The 25,081-nt window shown below is 37.0% G+C and overlaps 1 protein-coding gene across 1 annotated transcript; it reads right to left on the reverse strand.

Annotated features, from left to right (window-relative positions):
- Positions 1-645: 645 nt before the first annotated feature.
- Positions 646-20,970, reverse strand: LOC138378752 (zinc finger protein 737-like). Its single transcript, XM_069464128.1, has 5 exons — positions 20,956-20,970; positions 19,381-19,507; positions 18,782-18,877; positions 1,948-2,210; positions 646-1,863 (listed from the first exon to the last, which is right to left on the reverse strand). The coding sequence occupies exons 1-5, from the start codon at positions 20,968-20,970 to the stop codon at positions 646-648; spliced, it is 1,719 nt and encodes a 572-aa protein (XP_069320229.1).
- Positions 20,971-25,081: the final 4,111 nt, after the last annotated feature.

The following is a 25,081-nucleotide window of genomic DNA, read 5'->3' on the forward strand; positions in this document are numbered from 1 at the left end:
TAAAGAAATAGGTGAATGTGTTAGTGCCTTAGTGCATTGTACTGTGAATCCTCTGATATCTATTTAGACTTGATTTTTGATTGAATCTGTTCCAAAATTTATTATATATGTAAAGTAGTTTTAAGTATCAGTTCTGTGTTGTTCTCTAAGGTATACCTTTTCCATAAATCTTTTTTCACATTCATTAAATTTGTAAGGTTTCTGTCTATTAAAAATTTTCCGATGTTGAGCAATGCTTGAGAAAATATTGGAGGGTTTCTTTCAGTGTAAGTTCTCTCATGTCCAATAAGATCTGTGATAGAAGTAAAGGTATGTTCAGTGCTCTACATTATTATTGTTTACTTTCAGAATAAGTACTGTTGTGCATTTTAAGGCTAATGCTTTGGGAAAGCACTTCCATAGTCATTACATTTATCTCACTTTTATCTAGTATGATGTCTTTGATGTTGAGTAAGATGTGAGCAGTTATTGAAGGCTTTGCCACATTCTTCACATTTGTAGGGCTTCTCTACTGTATGATTTCTTTTATGTAGAGTAAGGTATGGGTTCCGGTTAATGGTTTTGCCACATTCTTCATATCTGTAGGATTTCACTCCAGTATGACTTTTCTTTATGTACCATAAGGTGTGAGCAATGGGTAAAGGCTTAGACACATTCTTCACATTTGTATGGTTTCTCTCCTGTATGAATTCTTTTATGTAGAGTAAGACTTGAGCACTGGGTAAAGGCTTTGCCACATTCTTCACATTTGTATGGTTTCTCTCCTGTATGAATTCTTTTATGTTCAATAAGACTGGAGCACTGGGTAAAGGCTTTGCCACATTCTTCACATTTGTATGGTTTCTCTCCTGTATGAATTCTTTTATGTAGAGTAAGGTGTGAGCACTGGGTAAAGGCTTTGCCACATTCTTCACATTTGTATGGTTTCTCTCCTGTATGAATTCTTTTATGTAGAGTAAGGTCTGTGCCCCGGCTAAAGGCTTTGCCACATTCTTCACACTTGTAGGGTTTCTCTCCTGTATGAATTCTTTTATGTTCAATAAGACTGGAGCACTGGGTAAAGGCTTTGCCACATTCTTCACATTTGTATGGTTTCTCTCCTGTATGAATTCTCTTGTGTGTAGTAAGTTTTGAGCACCAGTTAAAGGCTTTTCCACATTCTTCACACTTGTAGGGTTTCTCTCCTGTATGAATTCTTTTATGTTCAGCAAGACTTGAGTACCTGGTAAAGGCTTTGCCACATTCTTCACACTTGTAGGGTTTCTCACCTGTATGAATTCTTTTATGTTCAATAAGACTTGAGCACTGGGTAAAGGCTTTGCCACATTGTTCACATTTGTATGGTTTCTCTCCTGTATGAATTCTTTTATGTTCAGTAAGACTTGAGTACCTGGTAAAGGCTTTGCTACATTGTTCACATTTGTATGGTTTCTCACCTGTATGAATTCTTTTATGTTCAGTAAGACGTGAGCACTGGGTAAAGGCTTTGCCACATTCTTCACATTTGTATGGTTTCTCACCTGTATGAATTCTTTTATGTTCAGTAAGACGTGAGCACTGGGTAAAGGCTTTGCCACATTCTTCACATTTGTATGGTTTCTCACCTGTATGAATTCTTTTATGTAGAGTGAGGTTTGTACACTGGGTAAAGGCTTTGCCACATTCTTCACATTTGTATGGTTTCTCACCTGTATGAATTCTTTTATGTTCAGTAAGACGTGAGCAGTGGGTAAAGGCTTTGACACATTCTTCACATTTGTATGGTTTCTCTCCTGTATGAATTCTTTTATGTTCAGTAAGACTTGAGTACCAGTTAAAGGCTTTTCCACATTCTTCACACTTGTAGGGTTTCTCTCCTGTATGAATTTTCCTATGTCCAGAAACATTTGAGATGTGGTTAAAAGTTTTCCCACATCTATTATGCCTGAAAATTCCCTCTCCTGTAAGTCTTTTTTTATGTCTATTTAGATTTGAAAATTTCGTAAAGACTTTTATACATCTGAATATTTTCCTATGGGTAGTTGACAAACATTGGGTAAGACCATCGTAATATACTTTCTGCCTCTTACACTCATTCACACACTCCCAGTCTTCTCTTAAATGTATATTTTCAAGGCCACCAGTTTCATATACTCTCCTTATTGATTTCTGAAATGAGTCTTTTATGCCCTGCTCTGGCACCAGGTCTCGGGTGCAATGGGAAGACAGTTCTGAAAGAAATGAAAATAACAAAGTATCTCACTAACTGGACTCAGGTGAATGTACTTCACAATATGAATATATAAAACTATACCAGGCACATTAGCAAGAAAGCACAATAGAATACCATGGTCTTACTTCCATGATAGATGTATGACCTTAAAAATATACTTACAAACATGACTTTTTGAGAAATCATAACTGCTAAGAGTTCATAGCACCTCATATGAGAATGACACCAAGAACCAAATGGAACCAGAAGGAAAGTTTGTTACATTTACCTAGCAAAGCCCTTCCTCACCGCTGATATAGAGGAATCACATTAGTAGTAAAATCCCATCTCCTGGACTCCCTTTCAAAAGAGAATGAAACTATTGGCACATACGTCCATACATCTCATTTTTTATGGCCTTTCCACAAGCTGGTTTCTGTCCTCTATGATAACTACATAACTCTCTGGGAAAGGTGTGTACATATCAAAAATAAAATTCTGCAGTATTATAATGATGGTACAAAAACATTTATTTATGCTATAAAATTTGAAAGACAAAATTGACAAAGAGCATTACCATATGTTAATTGATATACAATGTAAAAATACATAATTATTGACATCGATATCATAAGGTTGGGGGCAAACGTAAAGATTAAGAATTTTTGTATGCAACTGAAGTTGAGTACTTATCAGTTCAATGTATTTTGCAACTTCAAAGGACTTTAGGTAATTCTCACTGTGAACATCAGGAAAATGTTCATAGAGATACAAAAAGGAAGGTGGACAAAGAAACAAAATATGTCCCTAAATATTAGTGGCACATAATGAAGAAGAAAAAAAGAGGAAACAAAGAAAAAATAGTGACAAAAGTTATATAAAACAATTAATATTAGGGAAATTATAAGTCCTTCCCCTTGAGAAAATTATATAAATATTTATGTACTAGTATTTCCAGTCAGAAGACACAGTTAAATAAAGGGATTAAAAAATCCAACTATATTCTCTCTAAAGAGACTTTACTTCATATCTTGTGAAAACAATAGACTAAAATTGGCAGGATATAACAAGATATGCCATGAAAACTTTAAGCATATAACAGCAGTGGAGTTCAAAATTATATTAGGCATATTATATTTGAAGTGAAAAATGTTACAGTTTATAAAATATACTTTAGGCCAAAACTTTCACAAGAGACAAACAAGGACATTTAATATAAAAAGAGGTCATTCACTGAGAACCCATGAAAATAAGACATATATATGATATCTATCTTTATCTCACATCAAGGTTCGCAAATATATAAAGAAAATATTGACAGAATTGAAGCAAGAAATGGACAGCAAAATAATAGGATACATTGATATTCCACTTTCAATAATAATAAAGGCAGTCAAATTAATAATAAGAAAACAGAAGATTTGAAAACACCGTAGAGCAATTAGACCTAACAGATATATAGAGAACACTCTACAGAATAATAATAGAACATGCAATCTTCTTGATACCTCATAAAACATTCTTCCAAAAAACTACCCGTTTGGCCACAAAGCAAGTCTTAACCAATTTTAGAAAACTGAAATTTTACACACTTTAATTTCTGACCAGAATGGAATGAAACTGTAAATAAATAACAGAAGAAACACAGAAAAATTCACAAATATATGAAAATAACACACTTTTGAACACGTTCTTGTTCAAGGGAAGAAGACTTAATGCTGTGAAGATATCGATAGTGGTCTACAGATTCAATGCAATTCCTTTCAAATTCTCCATTTAATTTTTTCAAAAAGAGAAACAGAAAACCCAAAAATAATATGGAATCTCAAGAGACCACAAAGATCTGAACAATCATCAAAAAGAGAAACAATGCTATTCATACCATACTTCCCCATTTTAAAACATTGAAAAAGCTACAGTAGTCAATGAAGTTTTCTACTGGCAGAAAGACAGAAAACTGGACCAATGAATCAGAAAGAAACACAAATATAAACTCTTGCATATGTTGTAAAATTAAAAGGTATCTTCACACTCATATTTATTTCTTCATTATTCACAAAGGAAGGTAGATGAAAGAAAACCAAACTGCCCTTACCAAATGAAAAGATAAATACAATTTGAAATTTAGAAATAGTGGATTATTTCTCAGCTTTAATAAAACAAATAATCTAGTAACACGCACAGTAGAGATAAACCTTGACGACATTATGCTTAATGATGGGATGGTGGTATAACTACATGATGAATGCAATGCACACTATCTGGGGAATGGACATGCTTGAAGCTCTGACTTGGGGGTATGGGTGGGACATGGGCAATATATATAATCTGAACTTTTGTACCCCCATAATAAGCTGAAATAAAAAAAATGATTATTTCCCCAAACTCATAGTAACAATTTATTATATTTTTATATATTTGTATTATAAATTTACATTAACAAAGTGAAATAAAACAAATTTATAGAATTCAAAAAAAAAAAGTAAGTGGTGTTGTAAGCAGCTTCTCTAATTGAGATGGAGGCTCCAGATGTATTTATTTACCATGGGAACCAGTACTTATGCAAATTGATTCTCCCTGGTTCAGCAAAATCCAATATGGCAGTTCTCCAGGGGAGGTTTGGTGGGGGAACATTGATAGACCACTGTTTTCCTTTTCTCCTCCACACACTCCCAATGGACACGAACTTTCATTCCCTGCCTGATTTTGAAACTGGGACCCTTCCTCAGTGCTTCTCATCCTGTTGACTGTGCTGTCAGCAGACAGATGCACCAAGTGCCTGTCAATGGGAAGATCACAAGCTGAGCCAGGTGAAAAAGCACCCATAGCACTGAGAGCTGGGCATCTCAGCACAGAGAATTCCAGCATCAGCTGTGGTGGCGAGAAGGGGCCATGGTCTTCCTGTAACACTCTCAGGAAGAGTGAGTGCCAGCCTACCCTCCTCCTCTCTGAGTTGCAGCACCAGATACACTTTCCAAGGCAGGCTTGGCTGGTAGTTTGCACCCAATTGCTGAAGGCGTGCTCAGTCACTCAGTGGAGCTTTTGCTGGAAGTGTGCTACCCGATGCCCAAGGCAGGCTTAGTCACTCAGTGCAAGGTGCTTTGGCAGTTGCTATGGGGGGAGTGTGGTCACACAGCTATGAGAACCTTAAGCCAAAATTGCTTCCTGGGATGCCTGGAGTGTATCAGGTGCAGAGGAGGGGGTGTCCAGGTGCAGTGATGCTGGCTCTCTTGTTGCTCATAGCACACTCCCATGGGATGAGAGACATGCATCCTATTGCAGGCCTGAGGCACCTGGGTGGGGGAGGTCAAAATCCCTTACTTTTTCCCTGGGCTCCAGAAGTCCTGTGATTTTGTTTGTGCCAGTTCCTACCTTTTATCCTCCTCTCTTCTCAGCTGCTCAGTACCTGCTGTTAGTGTCCAAGACTCCACTTGTTTCAGACTGTATGGTCTACTGCTTACCAGGAATCATCCTCCACTCCCCTCTGTTAAATTCTCAACTGTTCTATTTGAATGGTCCGACAAGCCTTGATTCTCATCAGCCATCTTGAAGTCTCCTTACATGATTATTTCTCTCACACCAATATAATACACATTCAGCAATAAAGAACTGCTGAAATTATAATTTTTATGACTACTCACCTAGTCAAGATAAAAGAATTATAGACCACAAACCAAGAAAACAAGTAAGTTTGAAACACACTAGACATAATTTTTACTCACACAGGCAAGCAAAAACATAGAGAATTATTTTAGCACTGGATAAATTGCTAATTCATATTTAAATATTAAATCATACTATGTTAAAGTGACCAGAGTTGAATATTGCCACACAAAATTACAATGTATAAGTAAAAACAAAGATAAAATTTACTGTACTTATCACAAGATTTGAGGGAATGCAGAGGATTCACAAAACCTATCCCACAGCAACAAAAAACATAAATCTCCAGGAACCAATGCTTATGAAATGGAGATATTTGGAGTACCTGAAAAACCTTAGAAATAATCATCTGAAACATTCCCTACAAGAAAAACAAAACATAGACAACAAAATCTGCAAAATGATGCCTGAAGAAACTGAGATATTAACAGACATAAAAACTATAACAAGAACCTAACACAAATTTTCGAGCTGAAGAATATAATAACTGAGATGAAAAATTCACTAGAGAAGCACACTTAATGAAGCAGAAGAATCAGAAAGTTGAAGACATTTCATTTATAAATATTGAGTTATGGAAGCAAAATTTTAAAAGGGACACAACTGAAGGTGGAGTATGGGACGTATTGGACACAGTCAGGTAGACCAATATATCTAAGAAAGGTTCCTAGAAGAAGAATAGAGTGGGAAAATGGCAGAAAGATTATTTGGAGAATAAGGCAGCTGAGAATTTTCTAAATGCCAGAGTGATAACAAAAAAAAAAAAAAAAAAAAGTACTACCAACTAAGAGGGCTTCCTCTGGGAAATATTTTTTTCAAAAACAAGAGAAAAATTAAAGATTTTCCAAGCTAAGCAAAAGTCAATGCTGTTCATCACCACGGGAGTAGGCCAGAAGAAATGTAAAGGGGGTCCACTGTGATGAAAAATAAAATTATGTTGGGTAGCATTATAAACAGTTAAAAACATAAAGCTCTGTGTTAAAGATAAATGTATAAACAGATATAGAATTCTATTTGATCATGATGGTTCATAAACCCTCATAATAAATCTATAGAATTAAAGAAAAACTGAAAGCATAAATGTGCAAAAATCTATTCTCACATATACAATATAAAAGGTATAATTTGTGACATTAATAAGAACATGTGGCACTTTAAGACATGTAGGTTTTTAATTTACTTTAATTGAAAGTATTACGAGATTAACATATGTTGTTATAACACAGAGATTATTTAGTCTCCATTTCCTAATGTGGTCACAAACAGAATGCCTGTAGAAGATATGCAAAAGAAAATGGGAAAGCAATCAAAGCATGTCACTTCAAAATCAAGGAAATAAAACTAAAGAGAATAAGACAGGCAATGAGGAACAATGTATATACAGGGCACATGGGCAAGAATTAAAAAATTTCAATGATAAATTCATATCCTTTAGAAGTTACTTTAAATATAAGTGGTTTAAACTCTCTAATGAAAAATAAGATGACTTTCGGGAGACTCGAAGATGGCGGAATGGTGGTGACCTCCTGGATTCGTGCTCCCGGAGTGGAAGGCATGGGTCTCGGACTGCCACAACGCTAGAAGTTCACTCCCCCACAAGAACGGCGGTGTGAACCCATGGAGAATCAGCATGGGACAGAGAAAGAGCAAGAAAGGACTGAGGTGATTGAGAAATAAATCATGAAAATCTGGAGAGTGTGGGACGGTCAATAGAGAAGGGAGCGCGGGACTGCTGTACCCACCTCACCAGAGAGTGGGGTGGGTTCAGCCCCACAGGAAAGCATCTTGCTCCCCCTCTGACCTCCACACCCACTCAATTGGGGATCTGCCTGAAGTCGGTGCAGAATCGCTGCGGGAGACGTGGGGCTCTGCAGAGAGGAGACATTAGCGGGAGGCATTTTGGACCCTGAAGCGCTGTGCACAGCCGAGGTGCCTAGCAAATGTCTCCTATACGCGGGCGGCGGAACTGCTTCAGTCCGGCTCTAGCAGACACCGAACTGTGTCGTTTAGGCAGGCGGCTGGATTCTCCCGGTCCCCGGCTCCTCTGGCCTCTGCCAGTCCCTGAGCATTCAACCCCAGAGACAGTGATCTGCAGACGGGCAGCGGCCATTGTCGGGTTTCACAGCCTAAACGCTACGGAGCGATTGGGTACCAGGCAGCTCCCTGGGCGCCTCCCTTCCCTAGTCCATGGACCCCCACTACGAGCTCCACCTTTGTGAGAACACTGAGTGGTTCCCCAGTTGCGAGAGAGTGGAGCGTGGACCTTGCAGACATTGGGGCAGGGTGGACCATCACCCGCGGGAACTGCAGCGGCTGGGGAACTGGGCGAACGAGGGTGCCGCTCCACTCCCCCTATCCACTGTCTTTCACGCAGAGAGAGACGGAAACCACCTTGGGAGAGGAAGAGGAGCAGCCCCCCCAGCAGAGGTAGCAAAATCCTGAACAACATGCGAAGGGCTCCCCCTAGTGACAGAGGACGCACCTTACCTGGCACTCAAGGCGTGCCCCTATCCAGACTAAAGCTGAAAGAAGGGATCTTAAGGACTCATCCAGATGGGAAGGGCTCAGTGAAAGAACTCTGGGACTATAAAGAATCAAGCTGAAACCTTGCCCTCAAAGAGGATTACTAGTTCTCCACCAATTAACACAAACCAGATTCCAAATAGCAACATGTCACAGGAAGAATTTCAAACATGGATCATAAACACGCTGAACATTATGCAAGAAAAAATGGATAATCAACACAAAGAAACCACAAAAAAGATCCAGGACTTGGAAGAAAAATTCACCAAAGAAATTGAGATACTGAAGAAAAATCAAACTGAACTCCTGGAAGTGAAGAATTTATTCAAGGAGCTACAAAACACAGTGGAAAGTCTCAAGAGCAGGGTAGATCAAACAGAAGAAAGATTCTCAGAGATCTAAGATAACACTTTCCAATTAAATAAGACAGTCACAGAGTTAGAGCAAAGAAACAAGAGAAAAGACCAGAGTCTACAAGAAATGTGGGATTATGTGAAGAAGCCTAATGTGAGAGTTATCGGCATTCCTGAGGGTGAAGAAGACAATAAGCAAGGGTTGAATAAACTATTTGAAGATATAATTGAGGAAAATTTCCCAGGCCTAGCCAAATCTCTAGATATACAGGTTCAAGAAGCTCAAAGAACCCCCGGGAGATTCACACCAAATAGGAAGACACCACGTCATGTAGTCATCAGACTGACCAAAATATCTACTAAAGAGGCCCTTCTTCGAGCTGTAAGGAGAAAGAAACAAGTAACATACAAAGGAAAGTCCATCTGAATCACGCCAGATTTCTCAACTGAAACCTTACAAGCAAGAAGAGATTGGGGCCCCATTCTCACTCTTCTGAAACAGAATAATGCCCAGCCTAGAATCCTGTACCCAGCTAAGCTCCATTTTATATATGAAGGTGAAATTAAGACATTCTCAGATAAACAAAAACTGAGGGAATTCACCAAGACAAGACCAGCTCTCCAAGAAGTACTCAAAACAGAGTTACACATGGTCCAGCACAAGAAGGACCCTCAAATGTAACACTAATCAAGAGATAAATATAAAAACTCAGTTATCATAATGGCTCAAGAGAGAAAACAGATTAATGAAATTCAACCCAACATGTGGAACAGCAATCTGTCTCACTTATCAGTTCTCTCATTAAATGTGAATGGATTGAATTCCCCACTCAAGAGACATAGACTGGCCCAATGGAAAAAAAAATATAAGCCAAGTATCTGCTGTCTTCAGGAAACTCATCTAACCTGCAAGGATGCATTTAGACTGAAAGTAAAAGGGTGTAAATCAATATTCCAAGTAAATGGAACCCAAAAGAAAGCTGACGTGGTGGTTCTAATCTCTGATAACGTAGTTTTTAAATCAACAAAAGTAAAGAAAGACAAAGATGGTCACTATATACTGGTGAAGGGTACAATTAAACAAGAAGACATAACTATACTTAATATATATGCACCCAATCTAGGTGCACCCAGATTCATAAAGCAAACCCTACTTGATCTGAACCAAATGATAGATAACAATACTGTAATAGCTGGAGACTTTAACATCCCACTGACAGTACAGGACAGATCCTCTAAACAGAAAATAAACAAAGACATAATGGACTTAAATAGAATTCTAGAACAAATGGGCCTGACTGACATCTACAGGACATTCTACTCAAAAACCACTGAATATACTTTCTTCTCATCAGCTCATGGGACATTCTCCAAGATTGACCATATCTTAGGACATAAAGCATGTCTTTAAAAATTTAAAAATATAGAAATTATACCATGCATCTTCTCAGATCACAGTGGAATAAAAGTAACAATGAACCCTAACAGAAATCCTCACTTCTACTCAAAGTCATGGAAGCTAAATAACCTTCTCCTGAACACTCATTTTATAAATGAAGAAATCAAGTCAGAAATCAAAAGATTCTTTGACGTAAACGACAAAGGAGATACAACGTATCAAAATCGGTGGGACACAGCTAAAGCAGTCCTGAGAGGAAAATTTATTTCCATAAATGCCTATACCAAAAAGACAGAAAACTTACAAGTAGACAATCTAATGAATAGACTCAAAGAGCTGGAGAAGGAAGACCAGACCGATCCCAAACCCAGCAGAAGGAGAGAAATTATTAAGATTAAATCAGAACTAAATGAAAAGCACAACAATCAAACCATAAGGGAGATTAATAAAACCAAAAGATGGTTCTTTGAAAAAATAAACAAAATTGACACACCTCTGGCTAGACTAACCAAGAGCAGAAAAGAAAAATCTCTTATAACCTCCATCGGGAACACGAAAGGGGTAATCACGACTGATGCCACAGAGATACTTGATATCATCTATGAATTCTACAAAAATCTTTATGCACACAAATTAGAAAACCTGCAGGAAATGGACAAATTCTGAAAAACACACAGCCTTCCCAGGCTCAACCAGGAAGAAATATAATTCCTGAATAGACCAATATCTAGATCTGAAATCGAAACAGCAATAAAAAACCTTCCCAAAAAGAAAAGCCCTGGACCAGATGGGTTCACACCTGAATTCTACCATACCTGCAAGGAAGAACTGGTGCCCATCCTACATAAACTATTCTCCAATATAGATAAGGATGGGATTCTCCCCAACACTTTTTACCAAGCCAACATAATCCTGATACCAAAACCAGGAAAGGATGCAACTAAAACAGAGAACTATAGACCAATTTCTCTTATGAATATAGATGTAAAAATTCTGAATAAAATCCTAGCAAATCGAATCCAAGTGCTTATCAAAAAAATAATCCATCACGACCAAGTGGGCTTCATCCCAGAGATGCAGGGATGGTTTAACATACGCAAATCTATAAATGTAATTCATCACATAAATAGAAGCAAAAATAAAAACCATATGATCCTCTCAATAGATGCAGAAAAAGCATTTGACAAAATTCAACACCCTTTTATGATAAGAACACTTAACAAAATAGGCATAGACGGGGCCTATCTAAAAATGATACACGCCATATACGACAAGCCCACAGCCAACATCATACTGAATGGGGAAAAACTGAAAGCATTCCCACTTCAAACTGGAACCAGACAAGGCTGCCCACTGTCCCCATTACTTTTCAACATAGTATTGGAAGTCCTTGCAAGAGCTATCAGGCAAGAGAGCAGAATCAAGGGAGTCCAAATAGGGACAGAAGAGATCAAACTCTCACTCTTTGCTGATGATATGATGTTATATCTAGAAAATCCCAAGGTTTCAACCAAGGGACTCCTGGAATTGATCAATGAATTCAGTAAAGTCTCAGGATACAAAATCAATACACACAAATCAGAGGCATTCATATATGCCAATAACAGTCAAACGGAGAACCAAATTAAGGACTCAATACCCTTGAAAATAGCAACAAAGAAAATAAAATATCTAGGTATATATCTAACTAAAGAGGTAAAGGACCTCTATAGGGAAAACTATGAAACGCTGAGGAAGGAAATTGCAGAACATGTAAATAGGTGGAAAACCATACCATGCTCATGGATCGGTAGAATCAACATTGTTAAAATGTCTATACTGCCCAAAGTTATCTACAGATTCAATGCAATCCCTATTAAATTACCAACATCTTTTTTCACAGACACAGAAAAAATAATTTTATGCTTTGTATGGCACCAGATAAGACCCCGTTTAGCAAAAGCAATCTTAAACAACAAAAACAAAATGGGAGGTATTAATTTGCCAGACTTCAAACTATACTACAAGGCTGTGGTTCTTAAAACAGCCTGATACTGGCACAAGTGCAGGGACACAGACCAGTGGAACAAAACAGAAAATCCAAATATAAAACCATCCTCATATAGCCATCTAATCTTTGACAAAGCAGACAAAAACATAATCTGGGGAAAAGATTCCTTATTTAATAAATGGTGCTGGGAAAACTGGGTATCCACATGTAGAAGACTAAAACAGGACACACAGCTCTCACCCCTCACAAAAATCAAATCACGGTGTTTAACAGACTTAAACCTTAGGTCAGAAACTATTAGAATTCTAGAAGAAAACGTAGGAAAGACTCTTACAGACATTGGCCTAGGCAAAGAATTTATGAAGAAGACCCCTAAGGCAATCACAGCAACAACAAAAATAAATAAATGGGACCTGATCAAATTAAAAACTTCTGCACAGCCAAAGAAACAATCACGAGAGTAAACAGACAACCTACAGAATGGGAAAAAAATTTTGCATACTACACATCAGATAAAGGACTGATAACAAGAATCTATTTAGAACTCGGGAAAATCAGTAAGAAAAAATCGAACAACCCTATCAAAAAGTGGACAAAGGACATGAATAGAAATTTTTCAAAAGAAGATATAAAAATGGCTAACAAACATATGAAAAAATGTTCAACATCTCTAATCATCAGGGAAATGCAAATGAAAACCACAATGAGATATCACTTAACTCCAGTGAGAATGGCCTTTATCAAAAAGTCCCAAAACTATACATGTTGGCATGGGTGTGTAGAGATAGGTACACTCATACACTGCTGGTGGGACTGTAAACTAGTGCAGCCCCTGTGGAAAGCAATGTGGAGATACCTTAAACAGATTCAAGTAGACCTACCATTCGATCCAGCAATCCCATTATTGGGCATCTACCCAGAAGAACAAAAGTCATTCTATACAAAAGATACCTGCACCCGAATGTTTATAGCAGCACAATTCACAATCGCAAAGATGTGGAAACAACCCAAATGCCCATCAATTCATGACTGGATTAGCAAAATGTGGTATATGTATACCATGGAATATTACTCAGCTATTAGAAATAATGCCAATATGGTATCTCTTTGGTTCTCCTGGAGAGAGCTGGAACCCATTCTATTAAGTGAAGTATCCCAAGAATGGAAAAATAAGCACCACATGTACTCACCAGCAAACTGGTTTCCCTGAGTACACATTTGGGAATAACACCAATTGGGTATCAGACAGAGGTCGGGGCTTGGTGGAAGGGATGGGTGTATACCTACTTGTTGAGTGTGATGTGCACTGCCTGGGGAATGGACACGCTTGAAGTTCTGACTGGGGGGTATGGGATGGGGGGAGGGGAGGTGTGCACATCTACATGATGAGTGTGATGTGCACTGTCTAGGGAATGGACACAACTGAAGCTCAGACTCGGGGGGATAGAGAGGCATGGGCAATGTATATAGCCTGATCTTTTGTACCTCCATAATGATCTGAAAAACAAACAAAAAATAAAAATAAAAATAAAAGTTAAAAAAAAGAAAAAAAAAGGAAAATAAGATGACTTTATAAATAAAAAACAAACAGCACTCTACAATATGCCACCTACGAAAGCCTTCCTTTAGCTCTGAAATGTCAAATTGGTTAAAAGTAATTGTAAAAAAAAAGTATGTAAATAATTAGAGGAGGATATTGTGGCCATAATTAAAGGAAATACTCCTTAAGTCAAAAACCATCAGAAGAGACAAAGACTGTTATAACATACTGATAAAATGGGTCATTTAACAGAAATCTATAGCACAGGATACACATAGATATATACATGCAATGCACTTATTTTATCATAGATATTTTTAAATATATATTATATACATCAGGACTTCTAAATATATTAAGCAAATAGGAACAAAAGTGTGGACAGAAGTGTTGCAAGAAACACCTAGCAACACACTAATTATAGGAGACTGCAAGACCTCACTTTCAATAATGAATAGAAAAATTTGATAGAAGATCAATAAGAAACAGATAATGGGAAAAACATTATAGATCAGTTAGATGTGAAAGACATTTAAAGAGGTCTTCAGTGAAACGTAGCAGAATACACAATAGTTTCAATCAGACATGACAAATGCTGTTAGGACACTTAAGTTTTATCAACTGGAAGAAGTCTAAAAACATACAACATATGTTTTTTGGCAAAAGTGAAGTGGACCTAGAAATCAAAAGCAAAAGATAAACTGGCTAATACAAAAATATGTCAAAATTAAACACACTCTTAAATGTATTCATGTTCAATGGTCAGATGATTTAAAATTGCTGAGATGTCAACAGTATACACAGTGATATACAAATTTAATGCAATGTCTATAACTTTCCAATCATACTTGATCTTGAGATATATAAAAGAGTTGGAACCCATTCTACTAAGTGAAGTATCCCAAGAATGGAAAAATAAGCACCACATGTACTCACCAGCAAATTGGTTTCCCTGATCATCGCCTAAGTGCACATTTGGGAATAACACCAATTGTGTGTCATGCAGATACGGGGGGAGGGGGAGGGGGGAGGGGATGGGTGTATACCTACATAATGAATGCGATGCGCACTGTCTGGGGAATGGACACATTTGAAGCTCTGGCTCGAGGGAGTGGGGGGCATGGGCAATATAAATAACCTAAAATTTTGTACCCCCATAATAAGCTGAAATTAAAAGAAGGAAATACATGTATAAAACTCTTAGAAGAAAATAAAAGGGAAAGATCATGATATTGGTCCTGGCACTGTTTTAGTAGATGTAACACCAAATGCATAAGCAATAAAAATGAAGAAAAGAAAAATGGGATTTCATCAAACTTCAAAATGTCTGCACAAAGAAAAGATTCAGTGGAGTAAAAATGCCTCCTACAAAATGGGTAAAAATAGATGCAAATCACATATTGGATAGCAGTTAACATCATGAATATACAAACAATGACTAAAATTCAACAACAAAAAGCGAATAGCTTGATAGAAAAATGGACAGTGGATTGATCTTGCATTTCTGCAAAGAAGAAATACAAAGGGACAAACAGAATTTGAAAGTATCCTTAAAATTGTTAATCTTTTGAGAAATGCAAAGCAAAGTCACAATGAGATATCACCTCACATCCATTATATTGAGAACTTTTAAAAAAATAAATACATATACAAATACAAACATACATACATATGGTGAGAATGTAGAGAAATTGAAATGCTGTCATGTTATTCTGAAACTTTGATTCTAAAATTATAAAAAAAATGAAATAGAACACATCAGAAATAAAAAATATATAAGGAGACTAAACTCAGCAATATGGTGGGAGGGGAAGGATCCACTTGTATTTTTCTAAACAACAACAAAACTTTGCTGGCCATCCACAGAAAATTACACTTATCTGAATTTGGGGACTTAAATAGAAGGTCATTAAACCCTAGAGGAACCATAGATCTTGGAGGGTCATTTTGAATATTCAGGTTCTCATTCAGGTGCCAAAATTAAGGACCCGTTGTCCTGACTACAGACTACATCATGGGTCAACCAATTTGGATACACACAGTCTCTAACTGTTCCCTGTGACAAAGTTACAGTGGTGCTGTTCATCCAGAGACTTTGGGAGAGACACACCTATCTGTAGCCATGGAGGCACACCTGAATAATTTGGTCTTACTGTCATCTGAAAAGCAGACCTGTGACTCTGCTACAGCTGTCTCAACTACAGTCCATGGCCAGTTCTTTCAGTGCATAGATCCACACAGAGACCTGAAGGGAAACTTCCAAGGTACTCATTGGGAGCCACACCCATGCACACAGCTGGTATCAGCCCCACCATATGCAGACTCAACTGCACAATCATACCGTAGTATGTTTGAGTAGAGATCAAAATCCTGAAGGCAACCAGCTTACCCAGAAACAAGAGAGGATTGAAAACCGCCCAAGCCCTTCAGAACTGGCCCACCAAATGCAGAGTCCACTACAGAGCAAGGGGCAGCCTTGTGACCTAGCTAAAGCAACTCTTCATTGAAAACCCACTGGACATACCTTTAGTCCAAGTACCCAAAAGGAAACATCTTTACCTTCCTAGAACACTTTATAAAAACTGGAAAAGGTATTTAATCCTTCACATGCACAGATACCAATATAAGGATAATGTGCAACCACTCTTAATGCTTCTATTTTGTGATATTACTACAACACATAAGTAGAAAAACTAGGCAAGAACGTCACAAGAATCCACTCAAATTAGACAGGAAAAAGTAAAAATAACACTTTTACTTTACTAATGCCACAGTGTTTTCAGATGGCATTATCTTATGTGTCAAAAACCATAAACAAGATAGGAAAAAAACCTTTATGAAGTAATAAAACCACTCAGTTAAGTCACAGGATATAAAATTTACATTCAAACATCAGTTGTTTTTCTATATACTAACAAACTATCCAATAAAAAAGGAAAACACTCTCATTTACAATAACATCAAGAGAATAGTATGCTAAGAAATAAATTTAACCAAAGTAGTAAAAAAAAAAAAACAACCTTTACACTGAGTACTATAAGATATTAATAAAAGAAGTTGAAGATGACATGAGTAAATAGAAAGATATTATCCAAAACCATGTATAGATTCAATGCATTCCCTATCAAAATTCCAGGGGCATTACTCACAGTATTAACAAACAAATCCTAACATTTGTGTGATATCTCATGTACCTTTGATGAGCCAGAACAATATTGAGAAAGAAGAAAAAAGGTTCTGGCATCACGCTTTCTGATTTCAAAATATATTTCAACGTGATAGTAATAAAAATACAATATGCACATAAAACCAACACAAAAAACAATGGAACAGAATGGAGAGCTCAGAAATAAACCGAAGTATATAAGGTCAACTAGCCCTTACCTAAGGCACTAGCAATGTGCAATGCAGAAAGTATGGTCTCTTCAATGCTTGGTGCTGGAAAACTGGTTACCACAAACAAATGAATAAAAGTAGGCTATTTTTTTCTTACATGATATTCAAAAACTAACTCCAGATGTAATAAAGGTTTAAATGGGAGACATAAAATTCTTTTATGAAGGTAACATGAAGAATAACTCAGCATCACCAAAACATCATGCAAACACAAATCAAAATTATCATAAGATATCACCTCACAACTGTTAAAATGGCTAATGTCCAAAAGAAGAGACATAACAAGTGTGGGCAAAGTGTGCAGAAAAGCAATCCATGTACACTGTTATTGATTTGTAAACAGGTATTGTCATCATAGAGATTTGTTTAAAAATGTAAATAATAGAAATGCCTTATCATTCATCAATTCTACTTCTGAGTATAACCAAAGATGTAAAATGAGTATCTCAAGAAAATTCTGCATCCCCGTGTATACTGCAGCAATACTTACAATGTATACAATAACTATATACAGTTATACAATTCTAATTGTGGAAAAATTCACCAGTTAAACATACACACACAAATATATATGCACACATACACACATATATGTGAATGACAATTTCCTGATAGTACTAAATAGGGGAAAATTATGGAATATAAGCATCAAAATACAATGTATCAATTGGGAGTATAAATATATTCAGTAATTTGAAGCACTCAAAGGGAGAGTATATTTAAGGATTCTATGAGGTGAGTAGGGAAAATAAACTATAATACAGTTTGGCAATTTGGGTACAATAAAGTTGAAATTTTACTCTTATTTTATACTAGAAAAATGAATATACATAAAAAAGAAAAAAAGGATATTTCAAAGTAAAATAATGTTAGATGTTCTTAGGTTTAGGAAGAGGCTATGATTTGTATAAAATTAATGAGTCTGAATTTCTATAGGATTGCCTCTGAAAACTTAGAATTGGAAATCATGATGTAGAAAATATGAAAAATCTGTCCCTAGTGTTTCTAGCATTACTGAAGCAAATCACAATGTCTCCACTATTCCTTTTTACACATTTCAAAAATGAAGCAAGAAAAGGAACTTCAAAAATGGAGCTGGGCATGGTGGATCACAACTATAATCTCAGCAATTTGGGAAGCCAAGGAAGGAGGATCAGTTGAGGTCAGGATCTTGAAACCAGCCCCAGCACCATAAAGAGACTTCATTTTAACAAATAATAATAATAATAGGAATAAATCAGCTGGCCATGGTGGCTCATGCCCATAGTCCTAGGTACTTGGAAAATTGAGGTAGCAGGATCCCTGGAGCCCAGAAGTTTCAGGTTGCAGAGAGCTATGATCAACCACTGTACTCCAGATGGGGCAGCAGAGCCAGACGCTGTCAAAAGATGCTTTAATGTAGAGGTCTTCAAAATATGTACAGACATTCCCATATCTCCCCGAACAATAGAAGTGTTTACAGATAATGTAGTCCCTTATGAGCCATGACAAGAAGTTTGGCTCTCACTGAATTCTAAGGAAGATCACTACAGATGTACAGTTCTTAGAGAGTTTAAGAGCATGGGACAGAAGATATCCTTGTGTAAGAGAAAGAGAAACATACACAGGCTTCTCAAAAAACATTTCCAAAAGAGCGGAGCATTCCAAACCACTTTTTAATATCTACCTTTCTCCTTGAGCTTTGGCTTTTTAACATTTGTTATCTGCTTTACTGTATCTCACCTACCTGTATATTTAGCTGTTTTTTCCTCTTTATTCATAATCCAGGGCGCTATCCCTTGCTCCAGACATGTGATCAGCTCTGGCTTTGAGACAGCAAGACCTGTTTATTAGAAAGAATACACATGACTTTTGCTGAAGACTCTCCAATTACTAATCTTTTAAGTACTATACTTATAGACACAATATTATAGAAAATTCTAGAAAATTGTTTTCCAAAATATGGTAGGGGTCTACAGACCCTGTAGAACGATAAGAAATTATTTCAAATTTATGGCTCCAGAGCACCAATTCCCACTAGCACCAAATAAAAAATAAGTGGTGGAAATTGTGTTCTAAGGTGCAGGCAACAATTATATACCCTGATTTCTAGAGGAACCACTAATCTAGAGTGAAGTATACAGATCAGCTCAAGAAAGGAAAAGGTTCATGATAAGATGAGACGTCTAGTGATTTTATTTTCTACACCAAAATCCTTCAAATTTTCCTTAAAAGCAGGGATATAAAATTCATTCATGTAAAGTAGAAACTTCCAAGAAACAATCTAAAAAAATAAAATAATGCCCTTAGTATGGAATAGGAATTGTGTATTGAAGTGATCCTCACCAAGGGAGACCAGGTTTCCATAGTTCTCTAACATCACATCCCTATATAAATTGCGCTGCACATTGTCAAGGCATGCCCACTCCTCTGGAGAGAATTCTATAGCCACATCCTTGAATGTCACCAGTTCCTGAAAAAAGACACATATTTCCCAAGTTGCCAAGGAGAGAATTCTTAATTTGACTACAAGGAAAATGGAAGTTATGAGAACTGTTTCTGACATATGGGTGACTGGAATTATCCAATAAGATATTTTTTAGCATAGTGATATTCTTGAACATATTCTCTAATTCTCAGGAATGAAAATCGTATAACATGTGTGAAATTAGTGTGCATATGATATTGTTTTGCATGATAAAGTATTTAATATAAAATTAAGGGCCTCAACACTGCAATATAAATTTGTGCTATATTTACATCATATGAAATAAATTGTGCATATTCTCACACAGAGAAACAGTGAGTTAGAAGGTATCACCCAATTTTCACGTGTACAGTAATGAACTGGAGATCTTGTTAAAATACAGATTCTCATTCAGGAGATCTTGGTTGGGGTCTGAGTCTCTGCATTTCACATAATATAACCAGTGAAGCCAGTGCTTCTGGCCTAAGGAGAATATTGTGTCAACATCCAGTAAGTGGTAGACTTTCAATTTATCTACTTCATCTGACCAGAAGACAAAGATAAGAGCCTTCATTTTTCAAAGCAAGCTATAAAAAGAAAGGGGAGCTTCCAGTGTAAATGTGATAGTTCATGCACATCAGTCAGTAAATTTCCAAAAGACATTTAATCATAAAGAAAAAAAACAATTAACTTTACTTTGGATGAATCTGTCAGAGAGCACCTTAACCAAGTGAATGAAATTAACATCAACTGTAGTGGGACAAATTGGTATTAGGCACCATTGCACAGAGGATAAAAAAATCACTGCTGGAATGGTAGTGCCCAAAAATATGTAACCATGAAGAATCATCTGTTTTATGCAAAGTTCAAGTTATAGATATTTTCCATGTTTTGTAATCTTTAATAATGTATGTAAATACTTCTCCATTTTACAGAGCAAGTCTCCTATTTTTTATTTTTCCATAATTTTCTTGTTATCCTAGGCAATCAATGCTATCCTCTTTCTGCATTTTCCAAATGCTATTTCACATAGAGCTGATGAAAACATCCAGATCAAACCTTGAAAGTACATGTTCCCCTTCTTCACTCAAATACAAAGACCCTATCCCATCCCCAATAGGAATATCAGATATCCACACTATTGTAGGTTGAATTGTCACAATGGGAACATTTTTAATATTACATATCACACATTTATTATGAAACTTGTTTATTTTATTAAGAAGCTTGTGTGGAGAGAATGTAGAGCAGGTTTTATTATATAGGGAGGAAGGATTTTCCAGTGCTCCTTGACTATCATAAGAAGAAATGAAAAAAATGTAGTGGAAAAAAACTCATTAGGCATAAACATCAGAAGTAAAGAAATAAAGGTTTACAAGTTCTAAAAATTGAAGTTCTGCATGACATTCCAGGAGGAACAGTGAACACAGCCCCCTAACCTGGGACACACTTACCTGAAAACCAGCCATTTCTCCTTCTCCTTCTCCTACTCTGAAATTTCTTTTCAGGTGAGATTGTTTAGAACAATCAAAATTACATCTTGAGACTATTCCCTGAAAGGAGTCAGCACAATTTCTTCACCTGTTTACACAGCATCCACAAGCAGGAGGACCACAAAATGCAGAAAAGGCTACACTCACTGGTTCTTAGTCACAGGAAACAGTCAGGTATGATGTCTCCTTATAGAGACTAAAATGTGAGGTTCTCCTGTCTTTCCCTTGGTGACCTACCCCTGCCACACATGCCAGGACTTTCTGCTACAGCAGTGGGAATCTGGACCACACTGATCTGCCCCTATGAAACCCAAAGCAGCAGGCCCTGTGACTTCTCTCTGGAACAAAGTCTAAACTCAATCTCACGAATGTATTTGGGAGTTCTAATGCTTGACCCTAGTATCAAATGAGAATTATTTGTGGCACAATTAAAACCACATGGGTGTTCCCACCCAGCCCCATAGACAGGTGATGGTGTTTCTTTTAAGCTAGCCAGGTGATCCTAATTGAAAGGTTGGGCTGAGAGGTAATTACTTAAAAATTGTCTCTGAACCATCAATGTGAATATAAATCATGTTGTATTGTGGGCCTCACTCTAAGAAAAGTGGTCTGCTGGTGTGGAAGGGGGACATTAATTGGCTTCTTTGTCAAGTCCCCTTTTAGTGCTGATGTTGCTCAACCTAGATCCATTATTAGGAGCACTCAGCTAGAGACAGCAAGCACAGCATACAGAATGTCTTATGCCCAACACTCATCACAACACAGATACTTATTTTCCAAAGTGAAGACCAGCATAATGCAATGTCTACTGAGCATGTACTGTGTGCTCAGAACGATGGTATGCTGCACCATGAAGAAGCCTTTACATTGTGTGACTTAATCCTTAAAATACCAGAAAAGGTGAGTAATAAGTGTCCAATAATTTCCAAAAAAATTTAGTTGTGATGCCAGCTTTTCTATTCTTCTCCCACAACTATAATAGTACACTACACAAGACTTAGAAAATTCTTTAATCCCACCCTGAAAAGTCCTTTCAAAGTCAATTTACAAAGTCTATGTTGATCTCATACACTGCAGAAAATGTCTCCCTTGAGTTTTTTGTACATCCTTAATCCAAAGTCTGCCCCTGTCTTTTGAATTGCAGATTGAGGGCAGGTCTAGGTTGGATCAAATTTGCTGTGCATTCTCTGGTGTTACAGTGAGGTAAGGAAAACAGGAGGAAAGATTCCCTTATGGAACCTTCTCTAATGGATCCTGAAAAACCTCAGGCCTTAGATTCAGAATTCAGAGCTGCAGATTTAGCCCTCCAGAGAGGCATGAATTCAGTAGCACCCATGGCACATTCCCTGGCATTTGGGCAAGAGGACAAGGCATAAGGGGGTTTTTTGGGTTCAAACCAGTGTACATTATCTTATTCTGGCTTGTGTCATGGCCCCATGGTCTCTGAATCCATTTCAGTTCTGAAGATGTCAGGTGCATTTAATGAAAGGCTAGTACTACTGATTATTATCCTGTGAGAGTGTTTTCATAGGAATCTGGTCTAAGTATTCTCTTGATGAGACAGCAGACCCCAAACAGGCACAGAGAACTTACTGTGTGCAGATGAGGGGACAGTGAAGGTCTGTGCTGCACAGTTGTGAGTTTGTGACTGGAAGCTAAAGAAGGATCTAGTCTTCAAAGCACCTCCAGTGTAAATCCTGGGGGACACATTTTATTTTCATGTTATATTTTTTTAATTCTGGAAAGTGTTCAGGAAATATTTTTGAACATAATCTCCAACACAGAAAACCTCTCCACAAAGTTAGAAGAGAAATAAAAAAACCCTTTTATTACTGAATTAAACCATATGTGATGTACATAATGCCAATCCACTGAGAGATTTCAAAGACATACATAAAGTCATTACTTTACATTACAAAGCAAATCCTACCTTTTACATACATGTTCTCTAGATAAATAATTAGTTTTGAAGTAAGAAGACTTGACAGCACAATTTGTCATACAGAGAAATTTACTTGGTAATTAGTGAGACTCTCTTTTTTGCTAATTGGTTTTATTCAAATAAAAAACACACATCTCAAGTGTATGTAGGAGGAGATAATTTTGCAACTTAAAGCTAGGTGCTCACTGTAGTTAGCATCTCATCTTCATGTGGAAATTGTGTGATAGGGCACTATCTTCCTTGATATTTCATTTCAAAGAGATGTATTTCAGGTTCCAAAAAAGCATTTTTTTTATTTCAGCCTATTATGGGGGCACAAATGTTTAGGTTATGTATATTTCCCTATACTATTTGCTCCAATGGCTGTATTGAGAAAATAGATGTTTAAGAGTCAGAAGGGAGGAGGGTGATTGGGGTTGAGGGATCAAATATGATCTACTGGGTGCAATGTATATTACTTGAATGAAGGATACACTAAAAGTACTGAATTCAACACTACATAATTCATCCATTTATCAAAAAAAAAAACTGTTACCTGCTAAATTTATTGAAATACAAATAAATTACACAGTTTTTATAATCACAGCCTTGTAGTATGGTTTGAAGTCTGGCAAATTAATACCTCCCATTTTGTTTTTGTTGCTTAAAATTGCTTTTGCTGAATGGGGTCTTCTCTGGTTCCATACAAAGTGTAAAATTATTTTTTCTATATCTGTGAAAAATGATGTTGGTAATTTAATAGGGATTGCATTGAATCTGTAGGTAACTTTGGGCAGTATAGACATTTTAACAATGTTGATTCTACCAATCCATATTGGCACAAGTGCAGGGACACAGACCAGTGGAATAGAACAGAAAATCCAAATATAAAACTATCCTCATATAGCCATCTAATCTTTGACAAAGCAGACAAAAACATACTCTGGGGAAAAGATTCCTTATTTAAAAAATGGTGTTGGGAAAACTGGATAGCCACATGTAGAAGACTAAAACAGGACACACAGCTTTCACCTCTCACAAAAATCAAATCACAGTGGATAACAGACTTAAATCTTGGGTCAGAAACTATTAGAATTCTAGAAGAAACATAGGAAAGACTCTTACAGACATTGGCCTAGGCAAAGAATTTATGAACAAGACCCCTAAGGCAATCACAGCAGCAACAAAAATAAATGGGACCTGATTAAATTAAAAAAGCTTCTGCACAGCCAAAGAAACAGTCACGAGAGTAAACAGACAACCTACAGAATGGGGAAAAAATTTCGCATACTACACATCAGATAAAGGACTGATAACAAGAATCTATTTAGAACTCAGGAAAATCAGTAAGAAAAAAATTGAACAACCCTATCAAAAAGTGGGCAAAGGACATGAATAGAAATTTTTCAAAGAAGATATAAAAATGGCTAACAAACATATGAAAAAATGTTCAACATCTCTAATCATCAGGGAAATTCAAATCAAAACCACAATGAGATATCACTTCAGTGAGAATGGCCTTTATCAAAAAGTCCCAAAACTATACATGTTGGCGGGGGTGTGGAGAGATAGGTACACTCATACACTGCTGGTGGGACTATAAACTAGTGCAGCCCCTGTGGAAGGCAATGTGGAGATACCTTAAACAGATTCAAGTAGACCTACCATTCGATCCAGCAATCCCATTATTGGGCATCTACCCAGAAGAACAAAAGTCATTCTATAAAAAAGACACCTGCACCCGAATATTTATAGCGGCACAATTCACAATTGCAAAGATGTGGAAACAACCCAAATGCCCATCAATTCATGACTGGATTAGCAAAATGTGGTATATGTATACCATGGAATATTACTCAGCTATTAGAAATAATGGTGATATGGCATGTCTTTGGTTCTCTTGGAGAGAGTTGGAACCCATTTTATTAAGTGAAGTATCCCAAGAATGGAAAAATAAGCACCACATGTACTCACCGGCACACTGGTGTCCCTGATCATCACCTAAGTGCACATTTGGGAATGACACCAATTGGGTATCGAACAGAGGTGGGGGCTGGGGGGAAAGGATGGTTGTATATGTACTTGATGAGTGCGATGCGCACTGCCTGGGGAATGGACACCCTTGAAGTTCTGACTGGGGGGGATGGGGTGGGGGGAGGGGATGGG

Source organism: Eulemur rufifrons, chromosome 30 (genome assembly GCF_041146395.1).
Source record: "Eulemur rufifrons isolate Redbay chromosome 30, OSU_ERuf_1, whole genome shotgun sequence".
In the NCBI taxonomy this organism is placed as follows: domain Eukaryota; kingdom Metazoa; phylum Chordata; class Mammalia; order Primates; family Lemuridae; genus Eulemur; species Eulemur rufifrons.